General features: G+C 45.2%; 1 protein-coding gene across 1 annotated transcript in view; it reads right to left on the bottom strand.

Annotated features, from left to right (window-relative positions):
* BEND5 (BEN domain containing 5) overlaps window positions 1-27515 on the bottom strand; it is a 1022542-nt gene that overhangs the window by 76106 nt on the left and 918921 nt on the right. Inside the window, exon 11 of the mRNA XM_066625824.1 lies at window positions 7628-7790. Coding sequence (XP_066481921.1) covers window positions 7628-7790 — 163 coding nt within the window. The remainder of the gene's footprint in view (window positions 1-7627; window positions 7791-27515) is intronic.

The following is a 27515-nucleotide window of genomic DNA, read 5'->3' as shown; positions in this document are numbered from 1 at the left end:
TAATGAAGTTTTTGAAGCCCAAAACATATTCATTTTATCTGCCTTAAACTTTTCAGGCTATTCAGTTTCAGGCTGAAACTGAAACCTGACTACAGGTATTCAATAGGAAACAGTTACTAACATTAGTTATAATTCTCTAAAGCAGGGTGATGAGAACCTAGGCCTGGGGGCCAGATCTGGCGTTCGCGTGGATCCATCTGCCTGGTGAGTCAACCTTTCGGTTCCATTGGGTGGCCACACAACATCCTCCTCTTTTAGAAGCCAGGGATGCTCTGGGCATTCGTGTCTGCCCAGACATTCTCTCGTGCGTCCTTCTGGCATGCTGGGCAGATGATGCGGCTGCCCACAGCGTCCCTGTCCTCCAAAAGAGGAGGGTGTCGCACAGTGCCTGAGCGGAACGCTCGCATGCAGTCTGGACAGGGACCGCATTCCAGGCATACAGGTGGGTGCAGGTTTGAGTGCTGCTGTTCCAAAGTCTTCCTATATTACAACTTATCGTAATGCCTCATGCAAAGAAACTGGCAAAAATGTATTTTTTTGGCAGTGCAAATACAATTTTTTTCCTGGAAATTTTGCAGCCCAAAGTTTCAATGTCAAATGCAAATTACATGCTTTTACTAGTGAGGCTGGTTCTGTCTCCTTCTCTGTGCCCACTAATAGATGAGATGGGAAACAGAGAATGAAAAATGAATTGTTTCAGTGGATCAAGACTGGTGAACTTGGTGAAATCTGAGGTGATTTTTGTAATAACCTTTCGATTCAATTTGTATAAATTGACCTCAGGATAATTAGAATTAGACTGACCTTCTCTTGCTTATATCACTCATTTTGGTGTGATTGTCGACAGTTTAGACAGGAGCATGCAAGCAACCAGATTATGATTCTCCCGAGCCGAAAAGGGAAAAACAGCAAGTCTCTTCAGAAGAGCAAACTCAGCAGGTAAGCAGCTACTTCTCAGCCCAATGCTAATCATGTTGATTATAGTGATTATAGTTGATTTCAATAGAACTTACTTCCAAGTAATTATGCTTAGGACTGCATGTAACCTTAAATAACTAAAACAACGGAAAGGTAGCGTCTTTTCCCCCAATCTTTAGTAGCAGAGGTAGCTGCTGAAATCACTCTTTATCTTCCTTGAAGGTCAAGGTGCAGCTCCCAATTATCTGAAATTCTGAGCATCTTGAGGATTTAACAATTATCACATGTTGAACAAATTTACTACTGCATTGTTTTGCAGCAAAAAGATTCTTCTGTGATGATAGCTTGCAGGACTATGGGAAGAGGAGGATTCCCTTGGTCCCTGCACATGAGTCATTGATCAGCGTTACCCAGGATGCTATGTAGGGAGAGGGGGACAGAGTGAAGCCCCTCCCCACTTCTAAAGGAGGCTGAGCAATGATGTCATCAGGTGTAACACTCATCTGTGGCTACCACATCATACCTTGCCCCTGTCATTGATTCCTGCCATTGATACCAGCCTTCTCCATCAAGTCTCTGCAGCAGCCTGAAAGTTTGCTACCCTACCCTCATCATCATCATTATTAACAGTACTGATATATAGCTTTTCAACAAAAAGTTCACAAAGCGATTTACAGAGAAAATCAAACAACTAATGGCTCCCTGTCCCAAAAGGGCTCACAATCTAAAGAGATGCAAAAGAACACCAGCAGACAGCCACTAGAACAGACACTGCTGGGCCAGTTACTTTCCCCCTGCTAAATAAAAGAGGAGCACCCACTTGCAAAAGTGCCTCTTACCCAGTTAGCAGGGGTCAGAGTCTGCTTCTGAATATGCATATAGCAGACTGAGCACATGTATAGAGCCAGCAGCAGCAGCACAAAGAAGTGAGCTTGGCCTCCCACAAATTTCCTCTTCTACCCATCACCTGATGCTGCAGTTGCTCAACATTTTTCTGTCTTCAGCTCTCTGTAGCCTGGCCTGGTTGGGCTCTCACTACAGAAGCAACAGCAGTTCTCGCTCTCTCTTCAGCTGGAGATGGGTTGGGATAACCACCAGCAGTATCACTCAGTCAACCCCAAGAAAGCAGTCATACATTGTGTGCTCTCCTGGTTTCTAACTGGGGGGGGGGGAAGCTGAAGTGGGGTGTGAGATCTGGGGTGGTGGTGGATACATTTACCTTTAAATTAAACAGAAATTAGATGTATGCATGCCCATGGGAGATTTTTTAATCTTTAAAATGGTGTGCAAGGGGATGCAACAGGGAGCAAAACCACAGTGGGAACAAAGACCTAAAGCACCGCCAACCTTCTCAATGCAGTTCCACTCTCTTTCACAGCCTGTGCCTTCCTGGAATGCTTTAAAAAAAATCCACCTACTGGGACATATCGTGTACTTGAAGGCATAACTTAATCAGGTCTAAGTTGTTTTTTTTCAGTGAGCTTTCCCCAGTACACCATTTCTTCCCAGCATACACCGAGCCACTTTGGAGCCCACCAGTCTATATGTTAATTAAATCCTTACTTATCTCACAGCCCAATCCTGAGCTGCCCGGGGTGTGCAGCTTCAGCAGCACAGAAAATGGCTGCCACCGGATCCTGTGCGCCCCGGGTTACGGCAGGCGATGCCTCGGGCGAAGGGGACTTCTGTCCCCTTCTCAGGGTAAGGGAAGCAGCCCCACAATGAGGCTACTCACATTACTGCCGACGTAAGATAAAGGTGTTCGTGTAGGGCACCGAGCCCCACATGTACGCCTTGGATCCAGTGGAACGGAGCTCCACAGGACCTGCCTCCCTCCCTCCCACCCACCGGCACGCCTCCTCCCCGCCCTCTCTCCACCCTCCGCCTGCTTACCTTATTGTATATATTGCTACAGTGGCAAGAATATTATTTGCACAAAAATGGAAATCTACAGATGTGCCAACTAGAGAAAATTTAATAGACAAAATTTATGAAATAGCAGAAATGGAAGTTTTAACAGAAAGAATGAAAGACAGATTTAGCTAGAGTAAGAAAATACTGGAAGCCTTTTTATGACTGGATAGATAATTTTAGTTGTACAATATTGAGTGTTTAGATAAATCTAAATTTTTATACTGATAAATATGATAGCTTTTGTATTGATGATTATTGTGTTTTTTTCAGTCTTTGGATTGCTTTTTTTTCTTTTTTCTTTTTTTGAATAATGCATGTTGTAATCTAGGGCCAGTACCCTCATGTGTAACCTGTGTAGTACCAGCCCCAATTATAACCCATTTCCTTGCCTCTATCTGTAATAATAAATAAAATACTTAATTAAGAAATGGTGGAAGGAAGGAGAATAATGCACTGTGGACTTCTAGTGGATTAGAGAGTAATTGCAAGATGGAATCAGTTTCAGAAATTTGGATACAAAAAGTGTTGACAAACACGGAGAGATTGCTTGCAATGGGACAACAGCAGCTGAGTTGGTATTTGCAGATTCAAGTTGGTTTGGAGACTCTCTCCCACCAGATAGATGTGTGCAATTGGGAGATGTGAAGAAACAAGCGGAAGATGAACAAGGGTGTAAGAAAGTGGAAAGGGTGATGGTGAGGGATGGAACCACCATCAGAAGAATGGACACGGCAAGAAATTTACAGGATGAAGAGGAGGTGCTGATGGAGATCAAGATAGATAAGATGAACAGAGTAACATGGATGCACAAAATACAAAATTTGTTGGTACAAAAAGGAGAAAATACATCCCAGTTAACTGGAAGAATGAACACATTTTATACAAGAAAGTGTGGATCTATTAGACTCTGTTATAGAAATAAACTATTAAAGATATTACAGGAGAAAAAATGGAGGGAAAGAAACCTGAGGGTTAACCTGAGGGTTAAAGAAAACTAGAGGATTTACTTAGTTAATAACAATGGCTCAAACTTATCTAAAAAAAAAAAAAGGAAATAAAAAAATATATATGAAATTGATAAATATGAATTAGAATTTTTATAATAATAATAATAATAATAATAATAATAAGACCTGGAAATAAATGTGTGGAAGAACTGTTTTATATGTGGCTATTAAACCAAAGGGGGGGGGAAATGTAATCAGATTGGAGAGTGGTAAATAAAATATTACAAGAGATTGTTGGTTTCATCACAGTTTGGAAATTAGATTATTTTTATTTAATATTAATGAGTAATTGAATTAGCTGAGGATTGATAGAAAGTCAATATTTAGAAAGTATATTATAGGGAGTCTGAAATTTTTTATATATGGTATAAGAATTGTATAAATGGTTAGAAGAGGTAGAAGTAGATGGAAGAACTGTTTTATATGTGGTTATTACTTAAAAATATTATATATATTATAATATGTTTATAATATATATAATATATATCCTGGTCCTATGAGCTGTGTGCATCAATAATACAGTTTAATGGCACTTTTCCAGACCCTTTCAGGATTACCAAAAACAGCCTCTGTATTTTTTAGAAATTGTACTGAAAGGGGGTAAAATAATTTGCCCATAAACATTGAGGGCAACCAGTGATTTGATTGACTGGGATTATTCATGTGACCAGTGCAGAAGGTACTATCCTAACTGGATAGTTCTATCCTAACAGGGCTTTGTTTTCCTTGAGTGACGTTCACTTAGCCAAATCTTGTTTGCCACCTGGAATCATTGACTACATTATTCCTGACTGAAGGATAAAGAAGCTCTAAGCAGGAAAAAATGCAGTGGAGCAGCAGCAGAGAAAGGAAAGCAATAGCAGTGAATGGGTGTGAAACATCATTGTTTTTTTCCTAGAAATATTCCACTACCCTAAAAACCTCTGCTTTTGGCCTGAAAAGGGTGATCATTCAGTATAGTCCTATTTGTGGGTCCTATTTGTAATGTCGTATTATATGGGTCCCTTTGGGGAGAAGGGCGGGATAGAAATAAAGTTTATTATTATTATTATTATTATTATTATTATTATTATTATTATTATTATTATTATTATTATTATTTGTAGATTATAGTTTATTGCTACCAAAGATTGCCATTCCTCCTTCTTCCCACAACTTCAATTGGAGACATTCCATAGATTTCATTGCGGCTATACATCAGGTTCCACAAATAACATCAAGGTCAAATATAATTTGAGCTAGTACCATCAAGTTATAATTTCTTACCCTCTTTATAGGACACAAAAAGTATATTTATTTACAGAAGGGCTCCTCTCACCAGAGCTTCAGCATAAAACGAGTTGTCATCTTTTTTCCCCCCAGGTCATTAAAAATATCAACAATGTTATTTAATTACCAATTAGCAAACAGAATAATAAAGAACTGTTGCAGCCTAATTGGGATTCTCTCTCTTATAGCTCCTTTTTAGTCACAGATACTTGGGTTACCAGGATGCAACTCCTTGACTTTAAAACTAAGGCATGGTTTTCAGTGGTAACAAGTTCTGTGCTTAAGCCTGACCACATGCAAATTAGAAAAAACATCACTCTTCATACATTAAACAAGTCTACTTTGTCCTCTAATTAAGAAGTGCATCTAATTGGAAAGCCAAATCACAAATGAAGGCTTTAAAGGGTTATCTGGCAAATTAGAATGATTTAATAGGAGTGGTTTTTCTTAGGAAAAAGTCTCATATTTTGATTATAATTTCTGACCCAAACAGGACTTCTCACCTCTAGTCTCCCCATAAGGCTTCCCCCCCCCTCTTAGATCATCAGTCTCCTAACTTGATTATTTCTCATCCTCAAAACAAGCTTAGACTGCAATCCTACATGCATTTTCCTAGAAGGACGTCTCATTAACTCAGTGGGGCTACATGGGATTGCACCATTAGGGCATCTTTATGAAACTTCTTCACTATTCAGGGACTGAGATTCTGAGCAGTCATGACATTTATAATGATTCAGGATTCAAACAAGTCTGTTAGTAGGCCCGTGTCCTTGGTCCAGTTAACTTACTTTCTCTGGTGATGATTGCAGACAACTTGTCAGCTTGGGGTTAGATTCTAGATACCATAGCACAGTGGTTCTCAAACTGGGGCATCACGACGCCCTAGCCTGAGGGCTCTGGACTCTGCCCCTTTAAGGGGTAGGGGCAGGGGGAAGGCAGCAACACAATCCTCAGGATTGTGTCGCTATGGGGGGGCCAGGGCTAGCATGGACTCATCAGTCCCTGCAGCAGCCTCGGGGGTGCGGGGAGCCCTGCATGGCCTCCCCAAGCTTTAGAAATTGAAAATGTAGTGATCTCACCCCACTTCCAGTTGCAAATTGGGAGGTTGCTGCAGAGACTGGTTAGTACATGCCAGCCCTTGTGACCCCCACAATCCTGGGTATTTTGTCGCTGCCTTCCCCCTGCCCCCGCTGCCTTTCCCACTCCCCCATACACACTTACAGTGGTTCTCGAGCTCCCTGAGAGTTTGAGAATCGCTGCCATAGCAGGTTCCAGCTGCTCATGATCCTTATGATCCGACCCGATTTTGATCTGATCCATAGTTTCCATACTCTCACCATACATAGGATACTGAGTCAAACCATTGGCTTACATATCTCAGGGCTCATCCTGGCCAACTTTCTAGCACTGATGTAGCCATGCCAATGGGCATGCACTGCATCCTGTAGGAGGGGCAGTCACAGATGACTCCTCAAGGTAAGGTAACATTTGTTCCCTAACCTTGGGGCTGCTTTGCAGCTGCATCAGTGCTGAAAAGTTGGATAGGACTGGTCCCTCAGAATTGTTGAACAAACTGGCAGTAGCATTCCAGGTTTCAGGCCTAATGTTTTTTCTGCCCTACCTGAAGACATCAGGAATTGAACCTGGGACATTCTGCATGCCAGGCATGTGCTCTACCATTATGTTAGGGATCTACCACTCTTGGTTGTGGTCAAGGAAGATGGATGTGAAAGTCAGGGGATGGTGACTCACTGCAATGTCATTCAAGGGTGATCCACCATCATCAGAAGAGAAAGAAGGAGAGAAAATCACATCTAAGCAGGATGAGTTTTTCAACATTAAAATTTGGGTTAGACTAACATTTTGATGTTTGCCTGCTCAAACCAGCTTGTGCTACTTTTAGCACAGCAGGGTCAGCCATACTTATGGAAAAAAAACTGCAGCCTCAGCCTTTCTGTACATCATCACCAAAAATAATCACCGCTATCTACAACTTATTTTCTGCTCTGGCTGGCTGATGGCAATGATGTATGAAGCATGAGTGATGCAGCTCTATCTGCATAAGACAAGTTGATCCTGCACAGATATTAAGGCACTTTCCCCCGCCCAAAGAAATACAAGAAAGAATGACTTTTAACAGGGAACTGGGCAAGCATGAGATGTAAAACATGGAGGCAATAAATAATCAAGAGAAGCATACTCTTACTGTTATAGTGACTGACATTTTCATCTAGGCTAAAATTGCTTTTGACAACCTAGATCAAGACTCAAAAATAGTAGTGGTGGTAGTGGTGGTAATTTACCAGTTGTCATTGGGTTCAGATCCTAACAATAGCCTCTGGCAAACATTTGGATAACTGTTCTGTGACTGTGTATGTAATGAGAACCATATGGTCCTTAATGGTGAAAGTAGGGGAATACTGACACATTCATTTTGTTTCAAAAAACCATTTGTGTCTATGATTACCTTAGATTCCTGGTCACAGTAGAGCAAATAGAGTACAATCTCTAAAGGATACACGTTTCTTCTGTATATGGGACTGTCGAAGCAGTTCCTCCAACCATATAACTGTAGAAGGAGACTTCCAATGTGTAGCAGTAAGAAGTATCATCCAGCAACCCACCAAGGAAGCGACGTCCTGTCCCAGCTTTAACGGCATCTCGGTTAAAGGAAGTGCTAGACTGTCAGGAAGAAGATGAAAAAGAAGCTAGTTTGGAGTTCCTGTCAAGGGATTGGAAAGTGGTTTGCTCAGGAAAAGCCAAGGCAAACATTACATTGCTTTTTGTTCGATTGCATTGTAATTCACCTCTGGTTCCTGATGGCCAAGATCTCAAATGAAGAAAGTTGTTGGTTTTATTTGATAAATCAGGGGTGGCAAAACTGCAATTTGTGAGCCACATGTGGCTCTTTGATAAATAATATGTGACTCTCAGAAATGTGTCTGGCTGCCCCACTTTTTGCATCACATTTAATATGAAAGGTAAATAAGAAATGTTCAAGCTTTATAAGTATTTGCTAGGTATAAACTGAGAGTCCACTGGATTAAAACACAAGTTTAATGTTCATTACGAGTACATATATTTAAATGCTTTTTAAATATTGCAGCTTTCAAACACCTAGTTTATTACATGTGGCTTTTACATTAAGCAAGTTTGACCACCCCTGCAATATATGATGGCTGTCTCTATATATTGCTTGTCTCATCCCTTCCCTGCTACTTTTTCACAAATTTCAAGCTCTCTTCTGTGGGACTTTGAATTCTGCAGGGGGGGAAAAATCCCACCTCTTATTTTGTGACTAAAGATCCCAGTCCTCATTAAACTACCCATCTTTCCTAATTTGCATAATTATTAAAAAATTGTAAATGACTGAACATTAGGTTTTCTGATCATTGACTATATGCATGTTGCTAACCTTTCTTTTCTGCATCCAACTTTGGGCAGTACAATGATCTGTCACAAAAACAGGAATGAATGTTTGGTTCATGCTGTGTGAATGTAGCAGCCACAAGGCAGAGGGAATGCTTTGCCTAGACTGCAGGTAAGTTACTAACAAAGCAATAAAAAACTTCCCATGCCCACCGCAACCTCCTGAAGCCAGCTGTCTTCTCAGGCCAGAACATATGCTCATGCGCTCAGCACAATACTGTGACTTGTGACTGCCAGGAATTGAAACTTGAGAAAATAAGGCTATAAAAGTGATATTAAAGCACAAACAAACCTTGCAACTTGGTTTGCTTAGCTCTAAGGACCAAAGAGACAAGAGATGCATGTGAATTCATACAGCCCTTGATAAATGAGGCATGCAAGGAGGCTGCAGTTAAAAGTACCTGCTGTTTTATAAGCATTCAATACATTTTACAGCTTCTCATATTATGAAAAGGTAGGTTTAGTAGGTTAATTGAAAGGAGACAAAATCTTGTTTCCCACTAGCCTTACATGTAGGAAGCTGTGGATGTTTCCCTGGATGTTTCCCTGATGTTTTATGAAAGGAACATGCCCACTTCTTTATGAGACATGCGCCCCGATGCATCATTTGAAATACCATCTCAGGTACTGATATTCATAGCACCATTTTGTTATGAGAGGACAGGAAGCAAAGGGAACGTGAGTAAATGGCAATGTAGGGTGGGTCTGAAGGAGTGATAACAGAACAGAGCAAGCAAGGAAATGAAAAGAACATTATCACCACTACCCCCCAAAAAAGAGCTGTGAAAGAAGAGAGGCCTGCTCTGCTTCATTGTGGAAAGGCTTTTGAGATACATAGGATGTATTTTTACAATGCCTCAGAAGTACATTCTATGCCTCATCTCAAAAACTGTCTCACTCAGAGTCCCACTGTGAAAAGCAGTGTAAGTGGTCAGCATCAAATCTTGAATCTCACCACTATTGTCAGCCTGCATTGACTTCTGCTCACCAGGCAGTGTTTAATTACCAGGAGTAGTGCTAGGGTTCATCTGCCAGGAAGACCTGCTTGCAAGGTGCACCTGAGACACAAAACATGCTCCAAAACTTAGTTTATATTAGGATATGTATGTTGTAGTGATGAATGCTTGTTCTCTTACTTGGGGCTGCATTGCAGCTGCATTGGTGTTGGAAAGTTGGATAGGATTGAATACCCTGAGCGATACCTGTACCTTTCCAGAACCCTTAAAACACGGGCAACCCAATCTTAAATTGCACTGGAGCAGGCAGGCTGGCGGACTTGCGCTGTATCCAGTGCAAGTTTCAGGCTGTCTGAGGCTCAGCCAAAGGCAAGGGGAAAACTTTTCCCCCTACCCCAGGGAGAGCTGCAGCAGCCCCAATGAGTCTTTTTCTGTGGTTTTCAAACTCTCAGGGAGAGTTTGAGCCACTCTAAGTCCTTGCAGGGGTGGGGGGAAGTTGCGGGGGTGGGGGGAAGGCAGCGACACGATCCCCAGGATCGTGCCGCTCAGGGGGCTGCAGGGGCTTAGCTGTACTTACCAAAGCCTCCTGCAGCATCCCAGGGGTGCAGGGAGCCCTGCGCAACTGTCTGCAGGGCTCCCCGAAGCTTTAGAAGTGCAAGTGGAGTTATCGCGCCCCATCTCCGCAAAACCAGAAGTGGAGCGCGATTGCTCCACTTTCACTTGTAAAGCTTTAGGGAGCCCTGAAGACAGTCGCGCAGGGCTCCCCGCACCCCCAGGAGGCTGCAGGAGACTCTGCTAAGTACAGCCAAGCCCCTGCAGCCCCTGGTGGCACGATCCTGAGGATTGGGGCACTGCCTCCTCCCTGCCTCCTCGTTGCCCCTGCCCCTTAAGGGGGCAGAGGCCAGGGCCCTCGGGCTGGGGCGTCACTATGTCCCAGTTTGAAAAGCCCTGGTCTTCTTGGATCTGCACCACCTAAAGAGGTGGCACAAATCCAAGCAGCCCAGGACTGACCTGGGCCACCCAGGAACAGGGTTAGGATCTGGCATAACTGCCGAATTCTAGCCCATCTCCCATTCCCCATCCACCCACCCATGAGAAAGCCCGCCGCCAGCCCTCCCTCTGCCCTGAAATGCCTCCTTCCAGACTCCTCCCCACCCTCTCCATGCCCCCCCAACCCCTGCGCCAGCCAAGCTCAGCTGACGCAAACTCATCCGGCCTTGGGCTCACGTCAGCACAGAGAGGCTGGCGCACGTCCATGCGCTGGGCTGTCTTCCCAAAAAGTGGCGCCAAAGTGCTTTAAGGGACTTGCGCCAGCTGAAGGGGTGCTCAGGATTGCACCCTCAGTTGTTTTACCATTAATTTTCACATGCCAAGATTAAACCTTGGTATTCAGAATTTTCCAGGGATGAACCCTGCTTCAGATAAGAACATAAGAACATAAGAACAGCCCCACTGGATCAGGCCATAGGCCCATCTAGTCCAGCTTCCTGTATCTCACAGCGGCCCACCAAATGCCCCAGGGAGCACACCAGATAACAAGAGACCTCATCCTGGTGCTCTCCCCTACATCTGGCATTCTGACTTAACCCATTCCTAAAATCAGGAGGTTGCGCATACACATCATGGCTTGTACCCCATAATGGATTGTTCCTCCAGAAACTCGTCCAATCCCCTTTTAAAGGCGTCTAGGCTAGACGCCAGCACCACATCCTGTGGCAAGGAGTTCCACAGACCGACCACACGCTGAGTAAAGAAATATTTTCTTTTGTCTGTCCTAACCCGCCCAACACTCAATTTGAGTGGATGTCCCCTGGTTCTGGTATTATGTGAGAGTGTAAAGAGCATCTCCCTATCCACTCTGTCCATCCCCTGCATAATTTTGTATGTCTCAATCATGTCCCCCCTCAGGCGTCTCTTTTCTAGGCTGAAGAGGCCCAAACGCCGTAGCCTTTCCTCATAAGGAAGGTGCCCCAGCCCCGTAATCATCTTAGTCGCTCTCTTTTGCACCTTTTCCATTTCCACTATGTCTTTTTTGAGATGCGGCGACCAGAACTGGACACAATACTCCAGGTGTGGCCTTACCATAGATTTGTACAACGGCATTATAATACTAACCGTTTTGTTCTCAATACCCTTCCTAATGATCCCAAGCATAGAATTGGCCTTCTTCACTGCCGCCGCACATTGGGGCGACACTTTCATCGATCTGTCCACCACCACCCCAAGATCTCTCTCCTGATCTGTCACAGACAGCTCAGAACCCATCAGCCTATATCTAAAGTTTTGATTTTTTGCCCCAATGTGCATGACTTTACACTTACTGACATTGAAGCGCATCTGCCATTTTGCTGCCCATTCTGCCAGTCTGGAGAGATCCTTCTGGAGCTCCTCACAATCACTTCTGGTCTTTACCACTCGGAAAAGTTTGGTGTCGTCTGCAAACTTAGCCACCTCACTGCTCAACCCTGTCTCCAGGTCATTTATGAAGAGGTTGAAAAGCACTGGTCCCAGGACAGATCCTTGGGGCACACCGCTTTTCACCTCTCTCCATTGTGAAAATTGCCCATTGACACCCACTCTCTGCTTCCTGGCCTCCAACCAGTTCTCAATCCACGAGAGGACCTGTCCTCTAATTCCCTGACTGTGGAGTTTCTTCAGTAGCCTTTGGTGAGGGACCGTGTCAAACGCCTTCTGAAAGTCCAGATATATAATGTCCACGGGTTCTCCCGCTTCCACATGCCTGTTGACCTTTTCAAAGAATTCTATAAGGTTTGTGAGGCAAGACTTACCCTTACAGAAGCCATGCTGACTCTCCCTCAGCAAGGCCTGTTCGTCTATGTGTTTTGAGATCCTATCTTTGATGAGGCATTCCACCATCTTACCCGGTATGGATGTTAGGCTGACCGGCCTATAGTTTCCCGGGTCCCCCCTCTTTCCCTTTTTAAAAATAGGCGTGACATTTGCTATCCTCCAATCTTCTGGCACTGTGGCCGTTTTGGGGACAAATTGCATACCTTAGTCAAGAGATCTGCAACTTCATTCTTCAATTCCTTAATAACCCTTGGGTGTATGCCATCAGGGCCCGGTGACTTATTGATCTTTAATTTATCAATGAGGTCTGAAACATCTTCTCTTTTAATCTCTATCTGACTTAACTCCTCGGTTAGGAGGGGCTGTTCGGGTAGCGGTATCTGCCCGAGGTTTTCTGCCGTGAAGACAGATGCAAAGAACTCATTTAATTTCTCTGCCATCTCTAAGTCTCCTTTTATCTCCCCTTTCCCTCCCTCACCATCCAGAGGGCCAACCGCTTCTCTGGCGGGTTTCCTGCTTCTAACATATTTGAAGAAGCTTTTATTATTCCCCTTAATGTTGCTGGCCATGCGTTCCTCATAGTCTCGCTTGGCCTCCCCTATCACCTTCTTACATTTCTTTTGCCACAGTTTATGTTCCTTTTTATTCTCTTCATTAGGGCAAGACTTCCATTTACGGAAGGAAGCTTCCTTGCCCTTCACAGCCTCTCTAACTTGGCTGGTTAGCCATGCGGGTACTCTCCTGGATTTAGTGGAACCCTTCTTTCTTTGCGGTATACACCTCTGCTGGGCCTCTATTACTGTTGTTTTAAGCAGCCTCCATGCACTCTGGAGAGACTGGACTCTTTTTACCCTCCCTTTCAACCTCCTTCTAACCAGCCTCCTCATTTGAGGGAAGTCCGCCCGTCGGAAGTCAAGGGTTTTTGTTAGAGATTTGCCTGGTATTCTTCCCCCAGCGTGCACGTCAAAACGGATCGCAGCATGATCACTGTTCCCCAATGGCTCAGTAACGTTTACATCTCTAACCAGGTCCTGCGTACCGCACAAAATTAAATCCAGAGTCACCTGTCCTCTGGTGGGCTCCGTGACTAGCTGATCTAAGCCACAGTCATTTAGCACGTCAAGAAATCCGGTTTCCTTATCGTGACCAGAACACAAATTGACCCAGTCAATATGAGGATAATTGAAGTCCCCCATGATTACAACCCTGTCCCTCCTTGTCACCTCCCTGATCTGTTTCCTCATTTCAAGGTCCCCATCAGATTTCTGGTCTGGAGGACGATAGCACGCCCCCAGTATTACATCGCTGCACAAGCCTGGTAATTTAATCCACAGAGATTCTACGGTGGAGTCGGACCCACCTTCAATCTCTACTTTGCTGGATTCTATCCCTTCCTTAACATAAAGGGCCACCCCACCTCCAACACGCCCCTGCCTGTCCCTCCTGTAGAGTTTATAGCCCGGGATTGCGGTATCCCACTGATTCTCCGCATTCCACCAGGTTTCCGTTATGCCCACTATGTCAATATTTCCCCTTGTCACCAGACATTCCAGTTCTCCCACCTTTGCTCGTAGACTTCGGGCATTCGCATAAAAGCATTTATACACAGAATGCTCCAGGATGGGCTGCTTATTCGCTCCTTTGTCCCCGCATCCTCTCATTGTGCCAAACCGTCTATCACATCCCATCACCCTACCTTTCCCAATTTCTTCTCCTACCCTGCCTTTGTCTTGTTGTTCTCTAACCTCCCCATCCTCATCCCATAGGGATGAGGAGTCCCGAACCGGATGCCCCTCGGCTCCTGTCGGCCTTCCCCCAGGGATCAGTTTAAAAGCTGCTCTGCCACCTTTTTAATGTTATGCGCCAGCAGTCTGGTTCCATTCTGGTTCAAATGGAGCCCGTCCCTCTTGTACAGGCCCCGCTTGTCCCAAAACGTTCCCCAGTGCCTAACAAATCTAAACCCCTCCTCCCTACACCACCGTCTCATCCACGCATTGAGACCCCTGATCTCCGCCTGCCTAGCTGGCCCTGCGCGTGGAACAGGTAGCACTTCAGAGAACGCTACCTTTGAGGTCCTGGCTTTCAGCTTCCTGCCTAAAAGCCTAAATTTGGCCTCCAGGACCTCCCAGCTACACTTGCCCACATCGTTGGTGCCGACATGCACCACAGCCGCTACCTCTCCCCCAGCACTGTCTACCAGCCTGTCTAGACGAGAAGTGATGTCCGCAACCTTCGCACCAGGCAGGCAAGTCACCATGCGGTCCTCACATCCGTCGCAAACCCCCCTCTCTATGTTTCTAATAATCGAATCCCCCACTACAAGAAGCCCCCGACCCCCCTCCCGCCGAGGAGTATCCCGAGTGCGCTCGGACACGGGCCCATCCCCTGGAGAAGGGATCCCCCCTAGGGGATTGTTTCCCTCCTCTCCAGGATGACGTCCTCCAGTCCCGAGACTTCCCACCCGGGCAGCCGAGGAGCTGCACGCCTGAGGTTGGGACGAAGCCTGATCGTCCCCAGAAGTCTCCCCACGTTCCTCCTCTGGCTGCCTGCGCTTCTCCAGGTCGGCCACCAAGGCTTCAAGGGAGCGGACGCGTTCCCTGAGAGCCTGGAGCTCCTTGCATCGAGGACACACCCATGACTTATGCCCCAGAGGCATATAATCATACATGTGGCACTCGATGCAGAACACTGGATAGCCCCCACCCTGCTGCTGGCTGCCTGACTGCATAGCTTTTTTTTGTTGTTGTTTTATTTAGGGGTCCTTTTAAAAACCGTACACTGGATAGCAGCCCTTTTCTCAAGGGAAGAGGAAGGGCAGCGTATGGGGCCCTGGCCTCCTCGCCCTGCTGCTGAACTCGCCCAGATGCTAAACTCTTGTGCCTTACCTGGCACTTAGTTCCCGAGGCACTGGGTTCCCAGAGGCCACACGCGTCTGCAGAGAGGCCACACGCGTCTGCAGATGAAGGTCTTCCAATTAGATACAATTTTACCCCAAAGTGGAGATAAGCTGCAGTTCCACAGAAGAAAGCAAAATTATTATTCCTAATGTATTTCAATGGGCTGGTAGGACAAAACTACTGGTACCTATTGATATCCAAAACAGCAGTTCATTCAAGTAATCCTACCACATATCCCAGCATAAGGGTTCATAGATCAAGAATATGCTACATATATAGAAGCCCCTAGCTTTAAACCCTCTGGGTAGGAAGGGAAAGAGTGAAAAACCTCAATTATAATAGCTCCCCAATTGCTGTTTGAGTAGAAAAAGGCCCCCCCCCCAAAAAAAAAAAAAAAAAAATTATGCAGGCTCAAAGGATGCATTTGACTAGATGGCTTTGAAAAGGCAATAGACCAGCAGTTCTCACACATTTAGCACCAGAACCCACTTTTTAGAATGAGAATCTGTCTGGACCCACCGGAAGTGACATCATCAAGCAGGAAATTATTTTTAACAATCCTAGGCTGCAATCCTACGTACACTTACCAGGAGTATGTCCCATTTACTAACATTGTTAAAAGAATATACATCATAGTTTGTTAAAAGAACAGGTTTGTAACATTTCTCCAAATGCACTCACATACCATGGTAGCATCAGATCTAATATATTAAAAATAAAATATTGAAATGAATGGGGATCCACCTAAAATTTTCTCGTGACCCACCTAGTGGGTCCTGACCCACAGTTTGAAAAACACAATCCTATGCAAGTCTATTCAGAAGTAAGTTCCATTGTGTTCAATGATGTTTACTTCTAGAAAGTGTGTCTAGGATTGCAGCCTCAATCTACTAATGCCAATTAGCTATGCTAGCTGAATGATACCATCAGGGTCAGAAACAGGGAGTCTCTGACTACCAGTGGCTGAAGTGAAGCTATTGCCTTCACGCAGTGATCTGATTCAACAGAGCTCTTATATTCTTAGTCCAATAACAGATAATGCTTGCTCTAAAAACCTGGCAGTATGATGGCAATTGGCAAGTGCAGACCTCTAGATATTGCAACATTTATCTGTTAGTAATGTTTATCCTATTTGCTATTACTCCCGTAATACAAGGAGATTTTACTGCACACAATCCAATACCCAGACCTAATGCTTCTCTTCTAGTGAAAGTCAGTGGCTCAGGCCCAGGTAAGTCATTGGCAAGTCAATTACCGAATGACACTTGTTTCCTTGAAAGAAATTATTACACTATGTTTTACCAAGCTGAGCAGAAGGATTATAAAGCAAGTACAGTGAGTGCAAACTGCAGAAAAACAGTAAAGCAAATATTTATTTCTGGAAGCCCTACAAGTAAAGTGCAGGTATAACTAGTACAGAATCAGGCAAAAGAGAGCTAGCACAACAGATGTTGAAGTGTTTCAATGAGAGATTGGAACAAAATAAAATCCAGTTATTAAACTAAAATTATACTCAACCTCAGAGAGGAATCAAGAATCATATTTGAGCAAGCAGTTATCATAAAGGAAGGTGGAGGAGACAAATAGCAAAAATCTAGGCCATGCCAGTGCAGAGAGGACAAAGCAAGGACCAGTTCAGATAAGACTTTAGTACCCAAACTTGCCTCACACAGTTAGCAATGCGCCTGCTCATGCCTTTGCACATCCTGGCTTCTCTCCTCACCTTTGTGTTACTTTCACTAAGTGTGCTGGTGGAGTTGTTCATCCATGCCGCTCCTCTACATTTGCTGCTAAATCTACTTTAGAAGGGTGGTTTAGACAAATGGCTTCCCCCACAAACTAACTGGGAGGGGAGGCACTAGGTAGGACCTATGTGCAGCATGCGCTCTCACTTTGCTGATTTTGTGAGACTGGTCCAAGCCCAAAAATAAGATCCAAACTGACCACAAGTAGGAATTCAGCCCTCAATAAGTTGTTGATGTTAGTAGGACATAATAATGAACAAAAACAGAAGTGGAAACATATGCTTTTACATAGGTCTGGTAACCTTACCTGGTATCCTGACAGCCCAATCCTATTCAACTTTCCAGGACCAATGCAGCTGCAATGCAGTCCCATGGTAATGGAATAACAACAACAACAACAACAACAACAACAGGTATTTATATACCGCCTTTCTTGGTCTTTATTCAAGACTTTATTCAAGGCGGTTTACATAGGCAGGCTTATTTAAATCCCTTATTAAATAGGAATTTTTACAATTTCAAAGAAGGTTCTTTCTTTCAAGAACCACTACATTCAGGTGTTTCATTCCGATCTGGCTTCACATTCTGACCTCCATCCTCCCACGCTCAGAGCAGATGGAATAGCTTGGCTTCAGCTTGTCAGCTGCTTCAAGTTCGCACGGTGCCAGGGCCTCGAACTGGCGACCTTGTGGATGTTATCTTCAGGCAGACCGGAGGCTCTACCCTCTAGACCAGACCTCCTGCCCTTACCTTGAACATTCCCTTACCTTGAGGAGGCCTCTGTGACTGCCCCCCATCGCAGGATGCAGCGCATGCTCCATTGGCACAGCTGCATCAGTGCTGGAAAGTTGTATAGGATTGGGTCCTAAGACTTTACTATTGCAGGTTTGTGTGTGTGTGAACATTTTCATTTCAAACTAAAGGTGCAAACAAATACTAATAAAGCTGTGGGCATCAGGGCCTTTGAGAGGAATATTATCAGGGAGTACAAAGTTTCTTTTGTTCTTTTGTTCCCCATTGCAAAGAGGGAAAGGTAAAACAGAGCAGGGGAAGGTAGTGATGGGTGAGGAGAATGAGGGCAAGGAGGTGCAAAATAGGGTAGGGGGAGGGTGGAGACAGTTGGAAAAGTCTTTGGAGCCCAGATCTACCCACCCATGTGGCATCAGCAGCTAGATACAGTAATATGGAAAACAAAACACACTCTCTAAAATCTTTCAAATACAGAAAATCACGCAGAAAATTAGCATCATAGTATTTAGGCTCACACTAGAATGGAAAGTGTCCTGTGCAGACCAAAACTTGCTTCTGCAACAGCTGTAGTCTTGCAGCTGTGTTCCTGAGCTCCTACCCACTCCTTCACAGTTAGCAGATTCACAAGCCAAGGAGCTACAGTAGCAGTCCAGTTTCCTTCCAGTTTGACACTGTGTTACGGAGTGTCATGTATGCATTCCTTGGCCCAGCATATATGCTCGTCATTAGCTGCAGTAGCTGCACACGCATGCTCGTATAATGTGTCCCCAGCATCCTGTGCAGGCAACAAGTCTGAGTAGACAAGAAAATGTAAGATCCCAGGAAAGAAAGATGATCACTTTGAATTGGTGAAGGGAGGGAGTGAGTAAAGCGCCTCTGTAAGCTCTTGGAGGACGACTGATGGATGGATTGTCTTCTTAATGACTCTTAAATTACATCACAAAGGTCAGCAAGGCTTCCTCTGGAGCAAATAAACTTTGTTTTTTAAATTGATTTGCTGCTATAGTGTGTTTTTTGCCATCCACATGAGTGCTTGGAACCCATGCGAATAATGAGACTCAAACTGTAACTTGCAAGAGATTCTGATTTATGTTTACAGAGCTAGAAAAAACTAGGAAAGGAAGGGGGGAACAACACAGCCCTTGGATTTTTTTTTTAATAATTGAAGTTCGTTGAAGTTCATTCAAATAGGGTGATAACTTTAACTAATAAAACTGCCATGATGTGTTTTGACTCCTGAATTTTCACTCTGTCATTATAACAAAAAAATTAGGCTCCTGTTGGTGATCTCTTTAAGGGTTAACATTTCCTTGATTATATTTTTGGGGGATAGAAGTGGCTTAGAAAATTGGTTTCATCCCTAACACATGGGCTGTCTTTCCCTCAAAACTTTTAAAACCATGTATATGTGCACAGACTGGCAATAAGATAATGGGAATATGGTGTTGTATATATGCTTTAAATTTTCCTCTGTGTATTTTTTTTTTTTCAGAGGGGCTACAAATTAATTTGAAGACAGCCCTGTGGGTAACATGACTGGATGGGTTTAGCATCACTAGACAAACTGGTTTCATTTAGCCAGGAATATCCAGAGGACATTTGTTCCTGGGCAACCAATATTAACACACTTTAGACGCATGCAATTTACCTGCTACTGCTCATGCCACCGTAAACATTGCCACTCAACCCAAAATTCCCAATAGCATGCCCAATGAACAGAAATGTCTCCTACAATGAAGCAAAAAAAAAAAAAAAGAAAGAAAGAAATAATAGATCAATTTGTCTTCTTAGAAATGCTACTGGTATCAAGGAGAAAAGGATCATTTCTACTGCATCAGCATAGGACATTACCAGAGGAGATCTGTTTATGTAAGCAAAATGCAGCAGCAAGTCAGATTTACCACTTGTCATTTGTGGTGACAGGGGAACTGTAACTGGTTTTTGTTTGAACAGTAGAAAGAAATGCAGAATACCCATTATCAAATCCCTTTTATCCAATTTCTGTGTGTCACTCACACATTTATCACGGCAGGAGCTTTCTGAGGTTTGAGCCATCTGCGCAAGATCATCACTTCTACAAAGTAGGCTCTAGCTAGCCAATAAAAAAATACATTTAATAATCTTTAAAGGATAAAGATTCTTGGCTTAAATGGCTTCACATTTTAGAGTGAAGGCATTTGTCAATTTATTACTCACTGTTTTCACAAATTCATTTTTTTTTTACTTTTTATAGAATTAATTAGTAATATTGGCCATTATTGACATGAAAGTCTAGTAAATTCAATCATTAAAAGGAACAAATTATATGCAACTATGACTGTGATAAGTTATTAAAAGTGCTGAAAATTTCCACTATAATTCAGGAAAAGCATTAAACGTACAGCCCAATCCTAACCTACCCCAGAGCAGGCAGGCCGGTGGGCCTGTGCTGCATCCAAGGCAGAATAGGAGCTGAAAGTGGCCTAACCCAGGGGCAAGGGGAATCACGTCCCCTTACACCACGTAAAGCCACAGCAGCCCCAACAGGGCTACTCAGATGTGCACTACCTCAAGAGGTAGGGCAAATCTGAGCAGCCCAGGACTGCCCCAGGTTACCTGGGATGGGGTTAGGATCTGGCATAACTGCCGGATCCTAGCCCTGTCTCCTGCTCATCCGCCCCCAGGATCGCCTTCCTCCTACCTCCTCTCCACCCTTACAATACCCCCCCCCACCCCAGACAACTGTATTGGTTGAGCTTGGCCAACACAACTCACCCATCCTCCAGGGCCCACGGTGGGGAGACAGGCACATGACAGTGCACTGATCTAACTCCGTTCCAAGTGGCGCAAAAGTACTTTACAGCACTTTTGCGACACTCTTGGGCTGGTGCAAGTCTTGTACCGGCCCAAGTACAGGTTTGGATTTCACCCTCAGTTACATGTAACTGTTTCAGCTCTAGTCAATAATAATAATAAAAATAATAAAAATAATAATAATAATAATAATAATAATAATAATAATAATAATAATAATAGTAACAACTTTATTTTTACCCCGCCTTTCTCCCCAAAGGGACTCAAGGCGGCTTACAAAATATTAAAAACATAATTTAAAAACAAATAAAAACATATTAACACATCATAAAAAACAGCAGTCAGAGTAAAAAAAATAGGTAAAAAGAGCATAGAGCAGCAGCAAGTCGTAAAAGAATCAGGCCTGTAAAAAATATTAAAAGATGTTAAAAAGATGTTAAAAGGCCGAAAACTCAGAAGGCCTGTTTAAACAGAAGGGTCTTCAGGCCTCGCCGAAAGGTCTCGAGAGAGGGAGCCATTCTTAAGTCAAGGGGAAGGGAGTTCCATAGCATTGGTGCCACTACTGAGAAGGCCCTATTTCTTGCAGCCGCCCCACGTACCTCCCTAGGCGGCAGCACTTGTAAAAAGGCCTTCTCTGATGACCTGAGAGGACGAGCCGGATTGTACGGGAGCAGGTGATCTCTAAGATACCCTGGTCCAGAGCAGTATAGGGCTTTAAAGGTCAATACCAGCACCTTGAATTGGGCCCGGAAACGAATGGGCAGCCAGTGCAGCCGCTGGAGAAGCGGACTGACAGAGTCAAACCGCTTACCTCCAGTAACCACACGGGCCGCCGCATTCTGCACTAGTTGCAGTTTCCGAACCATCTTCAAGGGCAGCCCCACATAGAGCGCGTTACAGTAATCTAATCTCGATGTCACCGAGGCATGGATCACCATGGTCAGGTCTGCACAATCCAAGTACGGCCGCAGCTGGCGCACCAGCCAAAGCTGAGCGAAGGCCCCCCTTGCCACAGCCGCCACCTGGGAATCCAGGAGCAGCTGCGAGTCCAGGTGGACCCCCAAGCTGCAGACCTGCTCCTTCAGAGGGAGTGCAACCCCATTCAGCGCAAGCCGATAGTCCAGCACCTGCATCGAGGATTTCCGAACCAGGAGAACCTTTGTCTTATCCGGATTTAATTTCAGCTTGTTAGCCCCCATCCAGATCCTCACTGCCTCCAGACAGCGCTCCAGGCCCTCAACCGCCACCCTGGAGTCTGGAGGAAAGGAGAGATAGAGCTGGGTGTCATCAGCATATTGATGGCACCCCACTCCAAACCCCCGGATGACCTCTCCCAGCAGTTTCATGTAGATGTTAAATAGCATGGGGGACAGAATTGAGCCCTGTGGCACCCCGCATCTCAAGGACCAGGGTGTCGAACAGGCATCCCCCAGCACCACCATCTGGGACCGACCCTCCAAGTAGGAGCGGAACCACCGCAAAACAGTGCCTCCAGCTCCCAACTCGGCCAATCGGCCCAGAAGGATACCATGGTCGATGGTATCGAAAGCCACCGAGAGGTCCAGCAGGACCAACAGGGACGCACTCCCCCTGTCCAGTCCCCGGCGTAGGTCATCCACCAAGGCGACCAAGGCGGTTTCTGTCCCAAAACCCGGCCTGAAGCCAGATTGAAAAGGATCCAGATAATCCGCTTCATCCAAGACCCTCTGGAGTTGGGACGCCACCACCCGCTCAATTACCTTGCCCAGAAACGGGATGTTGGAGACTGGCCGGTAGTTATCCAACACAGTGGAATCCAGGGAGGGCTTCTTCAGGAGGGGGGCGAACCACCGCCCGTTTCAAAGTGAGTGGTAACGTCCCCTCCATCAAGGAAGAGTTGACCACCCTCCCTGTCCACTCAGCCAGCCCACCCCGGGCAGCTCTTATCAACCAAGCTGGGCAAGGGTCGAGCAGGCAGGCAGATGGCCTCACACTCCAAAGGAGTCTGTCCACATCCTCAGGCTGTACAAGCTGAAAAGAATCCCACAACACAGGACAAGCAGTTGCCAAGGGGACATCGTCAGACACTGTCAATGTGGCATCCAAGTTGTGACGAATACGATTGATTTTATCTGCAAAATGTTGCGCAAACACGTCACAGCGGCTGACCGTGTATTCCTCCTGGTCTACTGGGGGGGCCTGATGGAGGAGGCCCCGCACCACATGGAACAGCTCTGCCGGACGGTTGTCAGCAGACGCAATGGTAGCAGAGAAGAACGATCTCTTCGCTGCTACCACCGCCACGGAATAGGCTCTGTAATGGGCTCTACTCCGTGTCCGATCGGATTCATCCTGAGTTTTCTGCCACCGTCGCTCTAGACACCTGCCCTGCCGCTTCATCCTTCGCAGCTCCTCAGTGAACCAAGGAGCCGCTCCGAGTCTGCAACGTGGCAGAGGTCGCTCCGGAGCAATCTCATCCACTGCCCTGGTCATTTCCCCATTCCAGAGGTCAACCAGGGCCTCAGATGAGACGCCAGTCTTGGCAGTGGGGAAATCCCCCAGAGCCCTCAGGAAACCTTCAGGATCCATTAGCCTCCGGGGGCGGACCATAGAAAACGGTCCCCCGCCTCTGCGGAGGTAGGAAGTCACAACAAGCCTAAACCTTACCAGGAAGTGATCTGTCCATGACAATGGAGCGATCTCGATCTCCTCTATGTCCAGATCACTGCCCCCGTGCCCAGCTGTAAACACCAGGTCCAGCACGTGTCCTGCAGTATGTGTCGGGGCCAAGATCTTCTGGGACAGGCCCATGGTTGTCATGGCGGCCATGAAATCCTGAGCTGCACCTGATGCAGGGGCCTCGGCATGCACATTGAAGTCCCCCAGCACTAATAGGCGGGGGGCCTCCAATGCCACCCCCGAGATCACACCAGTCAGCTCAGGCAGGGAGACTGTTGGGCAGCAGGGCGGGCGGTACACCAACAGAATCCCAATCCTGTCCGGCCCTCTCAACACAACATGGAGGCACTCAAACCCAGCAAACTGCTGGACAGGGCACCTGGTAAGGGAGATGGACTCACGATAGACCATTGCAACTCCCCCTCCCTGTCCCTGCAATCTTGACTGCTGCAACACCTGGAAACCTGGAGGACAGAGTTCAGAGAGACTAACTCCTCCTGCCATGTCCAACCAGGTCTCCGTAATACATACCAGGTCGGCTTTCTCATCCAGGATTAAATCCCGGATGATGCAGGTTTTATTATTCACCAACCTGGCATTCAAAAGCAGCAGCTTCAGATCCAGGGACTCACCGCCAAGACCACCAGGCGGTCTAGTCAAGATGAAAGAATGGCCAGAATCCCATTCCCTTGCCATCATTCATGCAAGGATCATATTTTGCTCGGCCTCCATAGCACACAAGATTTCATCACTAAATTCCATTGGTACCTGTAGAATGTGGAGGTGGGGCCTGAACTGTTTTTCTATTGGCCAGACCTTGTGCAGTGGCCAGAGTTGTGGGAAGGTGGGGGTCAAGCTCTAGCTTGACCTCCCCTTGTGGCATGAAGGCTCAAAGTTGGCTTCTGGTGTGCACCCTGAGGTCAGTGAAAGTAGGGCAGGAACCCCCTTATGACTCCTCAGTTGCTTGCCAGTGCAAGGAGCTAGCGGGGTTGTCCCTAGCCTGAATAATTGTGACCACCTCAAAAGCTTTCCAGCCTGGGGTGGGCTTGTCCACTCAGGCTGTCTCTCCGCTTTATGGCAGTGAGTGTAATAAGCTCACATGCCTGTAGCAGGGGACATGGCTTGAAGTCTAGGTGGGAATGCTCAGCCAGGGGGTTGGGCAACTGGCTGATGCCCCTTCAGTTGATCTGCCTCTGCACTACAGCATATCATTCCTTTAACTGCTGCATATCTCATGTTTCCCTCTCTGTCAACAACTGTTAATAAAAGTGGCCCATTCACCCATTGTCTTGGGTGTTCATTGGGGAGTGTACAGGTACAAAAGAAGATAAACTTCAAAAAATACCTGTCATACATATGTGGCCCAAACAACCATGAAAGAAGAGTTTGGGTGAATATTAATAATAAATAATTTTGCAAAATTTTCCTATCTAAGTAGGAATTCACCTCTCTCTTGTTGAAAATGAAAGAACTCAAACAAATTTCAGCCTTGGCTAGGTCATGTCCAGAGCTAATTTAAGCAGTGGAAACTCCATGCCTCTGAAATGGAGCTCATTGATTAGCAAAACAAAATGCAGGCACCTGAACTGGAAAGAGCTGATGTTTCAAACTGTTAATCTTTCAGTGATTTCCTCTGAGAACTAATAAGTGCTCATAATTGTCAAGCAGTTTGACATACAAAGGGTCAATGTAAGCAATCAAGAAATGGCCTTCAGGCAGATCAGCTGTATTAAGCAAAGTCACACAAGACTTGGGAGGATTATGCATGGTTTCCATTCTGAATTGCTAGGAATGCAGCATGACAGGCATGAAGAAGATATTAGGGAAGGCGACTTTCTGAGATGCATGACTAGGAAGCCACTGCTCTTTGAGTGGAAGAGCTCAGAAACTCCAGAATGGCTAATCTAGGTAAACTAAGGCAAGAAAATGCTGTGTGCTGCTAGGTTGGGTATGCTGATTGTCAGTATCAACTTACTGGAGAGCTACTGAAGCTCACACCTGGCTCCTTGACCTTTATGCTCCCCTTTCAACAGACTGGGGCTAGCTATGAAATAAATGCTGAAGGAAGAACACTCTAAACAACAGGCATGCTTACAGCACAATCCTATTCAAAAAAACTGAATACTATTCGGCTCAAAAGAAAGTCCCATTAAATGGGATTTACTCCGAGGTGCATAGGATTGCAGTTGAGTAGCCCAATCCTATGCTGGTCTCCACTGGCAGGACAAGCATGCACACTGTCGCAAATGTGCCTTAAGACACAGCAGTGTTGGTGTAGCATCCACTGCATCCGGCACCGAAATTGTGGCTCCTGGAGGTCCCCTAGAAGTAAGGGGATCTTCTTTATCTTATCCAGGGTAAAACCCCAACAACCTCTATAGGTTCTTGGATTCAGATCCACACCATCCAGCTCCATAGCTGATGAAAAATCCAGGCCATCCCCTCCTCCACCTCCCCACCTCCTCCTGAGCCTGATCTGCCTGTCCTACCTCTGCCCTGTTACACTCCATCCCAACCCCTGCAGAGTGCCTATCTGCTACAGCAGGTGCTGGACTCTGTGGCAGACTAACTGGGGGTGTTAAGGAGTTTGCTGCTGAATCATCAGTTCTTTCCTCTGAACTTTGCCTGAAAAACTGAAGGACCCACACAGACTAATTACTCTGGATGAATAGAATAAAGTGGGAGAGGGGTGGCCAGGATATCTCAGTATTTACAGACAGCTTAGACCTCTACCACGCAGAGAAAATGAAATTATCTCCTACTGACTTTTTCTGCTTCTCTTTTACTGGAAATAGAGCAAATAGGTTCCTCAGATCCCATCACAATGAGCATAATTAGCCATCCCCAAGGCTAATGGGTTCTTGAAATGCTCAGCTGCTTTTGATGACTAATCTGCTAACTAAAATAAGTGATGCCTAGCAAAGCACTCCACTCTAAATCTGGCTTTAGCTTTACAGGATGAATGACGTTAAATGTGTTTGGTAATTACATCAGTGGACACTCATAAAATCTGATGAATTGGCCTTTTCGCTAAAGACATTTAACTTTTGTCTGTGAAAGATAATAAATAGAGGAAGATCATTTATTGGACCCAGTGTCTGCTGGTAAAAGGCATTGAGATAAAAGGTATTGTTCATGCACAATGGATGAGGTCTTAGTTCGTAGCTTAAAGATAGAATTTGTGCAAACAAGCACTTGTGTCACATACCTTTTCAGTGTCGTTCCTCACTGTCTATTCATTCACTTTTTTGTGCTTACCACATATTTGCCATCATATCGCCACACTTTCAGGCTTGATTCTATTTTATTTTTTTTCCTTAAAAATTGCTGAATTGACATAATCGCACACATGAACAGACAAACACACACACACCCCCATTTAATGCTGTATGATTAAAAAATGGAATTTTTTTTTTTTACACAGGATCCAGAACTGCTCAGATTTTGTTCCTGCCAAAAGAAATTAATAGATCAAATCGACAAGAGGGCAGTTTAGGCATCTATTACTTCATATGGACCATTGCCAAGGATGCAGTTGTGTGGAGGCAGCAACTTTTGACCTACATCAGCCCCAGAGAGAACACTCATTTTTCAGCAGTGATTTGCATGAATGCAGTGGCTGAAAGATGTGCCATTGTGTTCACAGGAATTGCTGCAGTAACACAGCTGCTGCTTCTGGGGACACTTCAGATCAGACATCGTAGGTGGAGGCGCCGCATGATCTTTAAACTATCTGCCACTGATGGAAATAAGTTTTTCATACTCGAAATACACCCCATGGTGCTAATTTTCCACACTAATGAAAACAAATGACCATCTTTAGAATTGTATTCCCCATGTTTCCCTGGATGAAGAAGGGGAAAGCCCAGATTTGCGTGATCTTCAGCTGAGCTTCAATCATGCAGAATGCTGAAAGAAATCCCTGAGTCTAGACTCATTGCCAGCATGTACAATCCAGACAAATGACTGCTTCGCCAGTGATTCCCATTTTGCCGCAAACAGATTATTAGTGTGGGACTCTGTACAAGGAGCTGCATTCCAAAGGCTTGTTCATTATTAATAGAATACGAGCTTTTGACATCAAAGGCGATCCATTATGTATGCTAAACGGTGGTGCAAAAAAAAAATGGACCTGCATTTCAAGTCCTCTTGGTGCTTTTGTCCCTTGTAAATCAATCAGGCTTGACAGATACTTTAAGGAGAGTAATCTTTTCAATGATATTGTCAACGGATAACATAATGGAATATTGTCTTGATACTGTGTGAAGACATGAAGCTAGTCAATTACGTACAACACTTCACGCAGCCGCCCGTTTGCACTCAGAGTGATTCTAGGGAAGTATTCTAATCCTCACAAATGGCTGCTGG

The sequence above is a fragment of the Tiliqua scincoides genome, chromosome 4 (genome assembly GCF_035046505.1).
Source record: "Tiliqua scincoides isolate rTilSci1 chromosome 4, rTilSci1.hap2, whole genome shotgun sequence".
NCBI classification, from domain to species: Eukaryota; Metazoa; Chordata; class Lepidosauria; order Squamata; family Scincidae; genus Tiliqua; species Tiliqua scincoides.
Note: the sequence above shows the minus strand (reverse complement) of the source record. Positions and strands in the feature narration are given on the sequence as shown.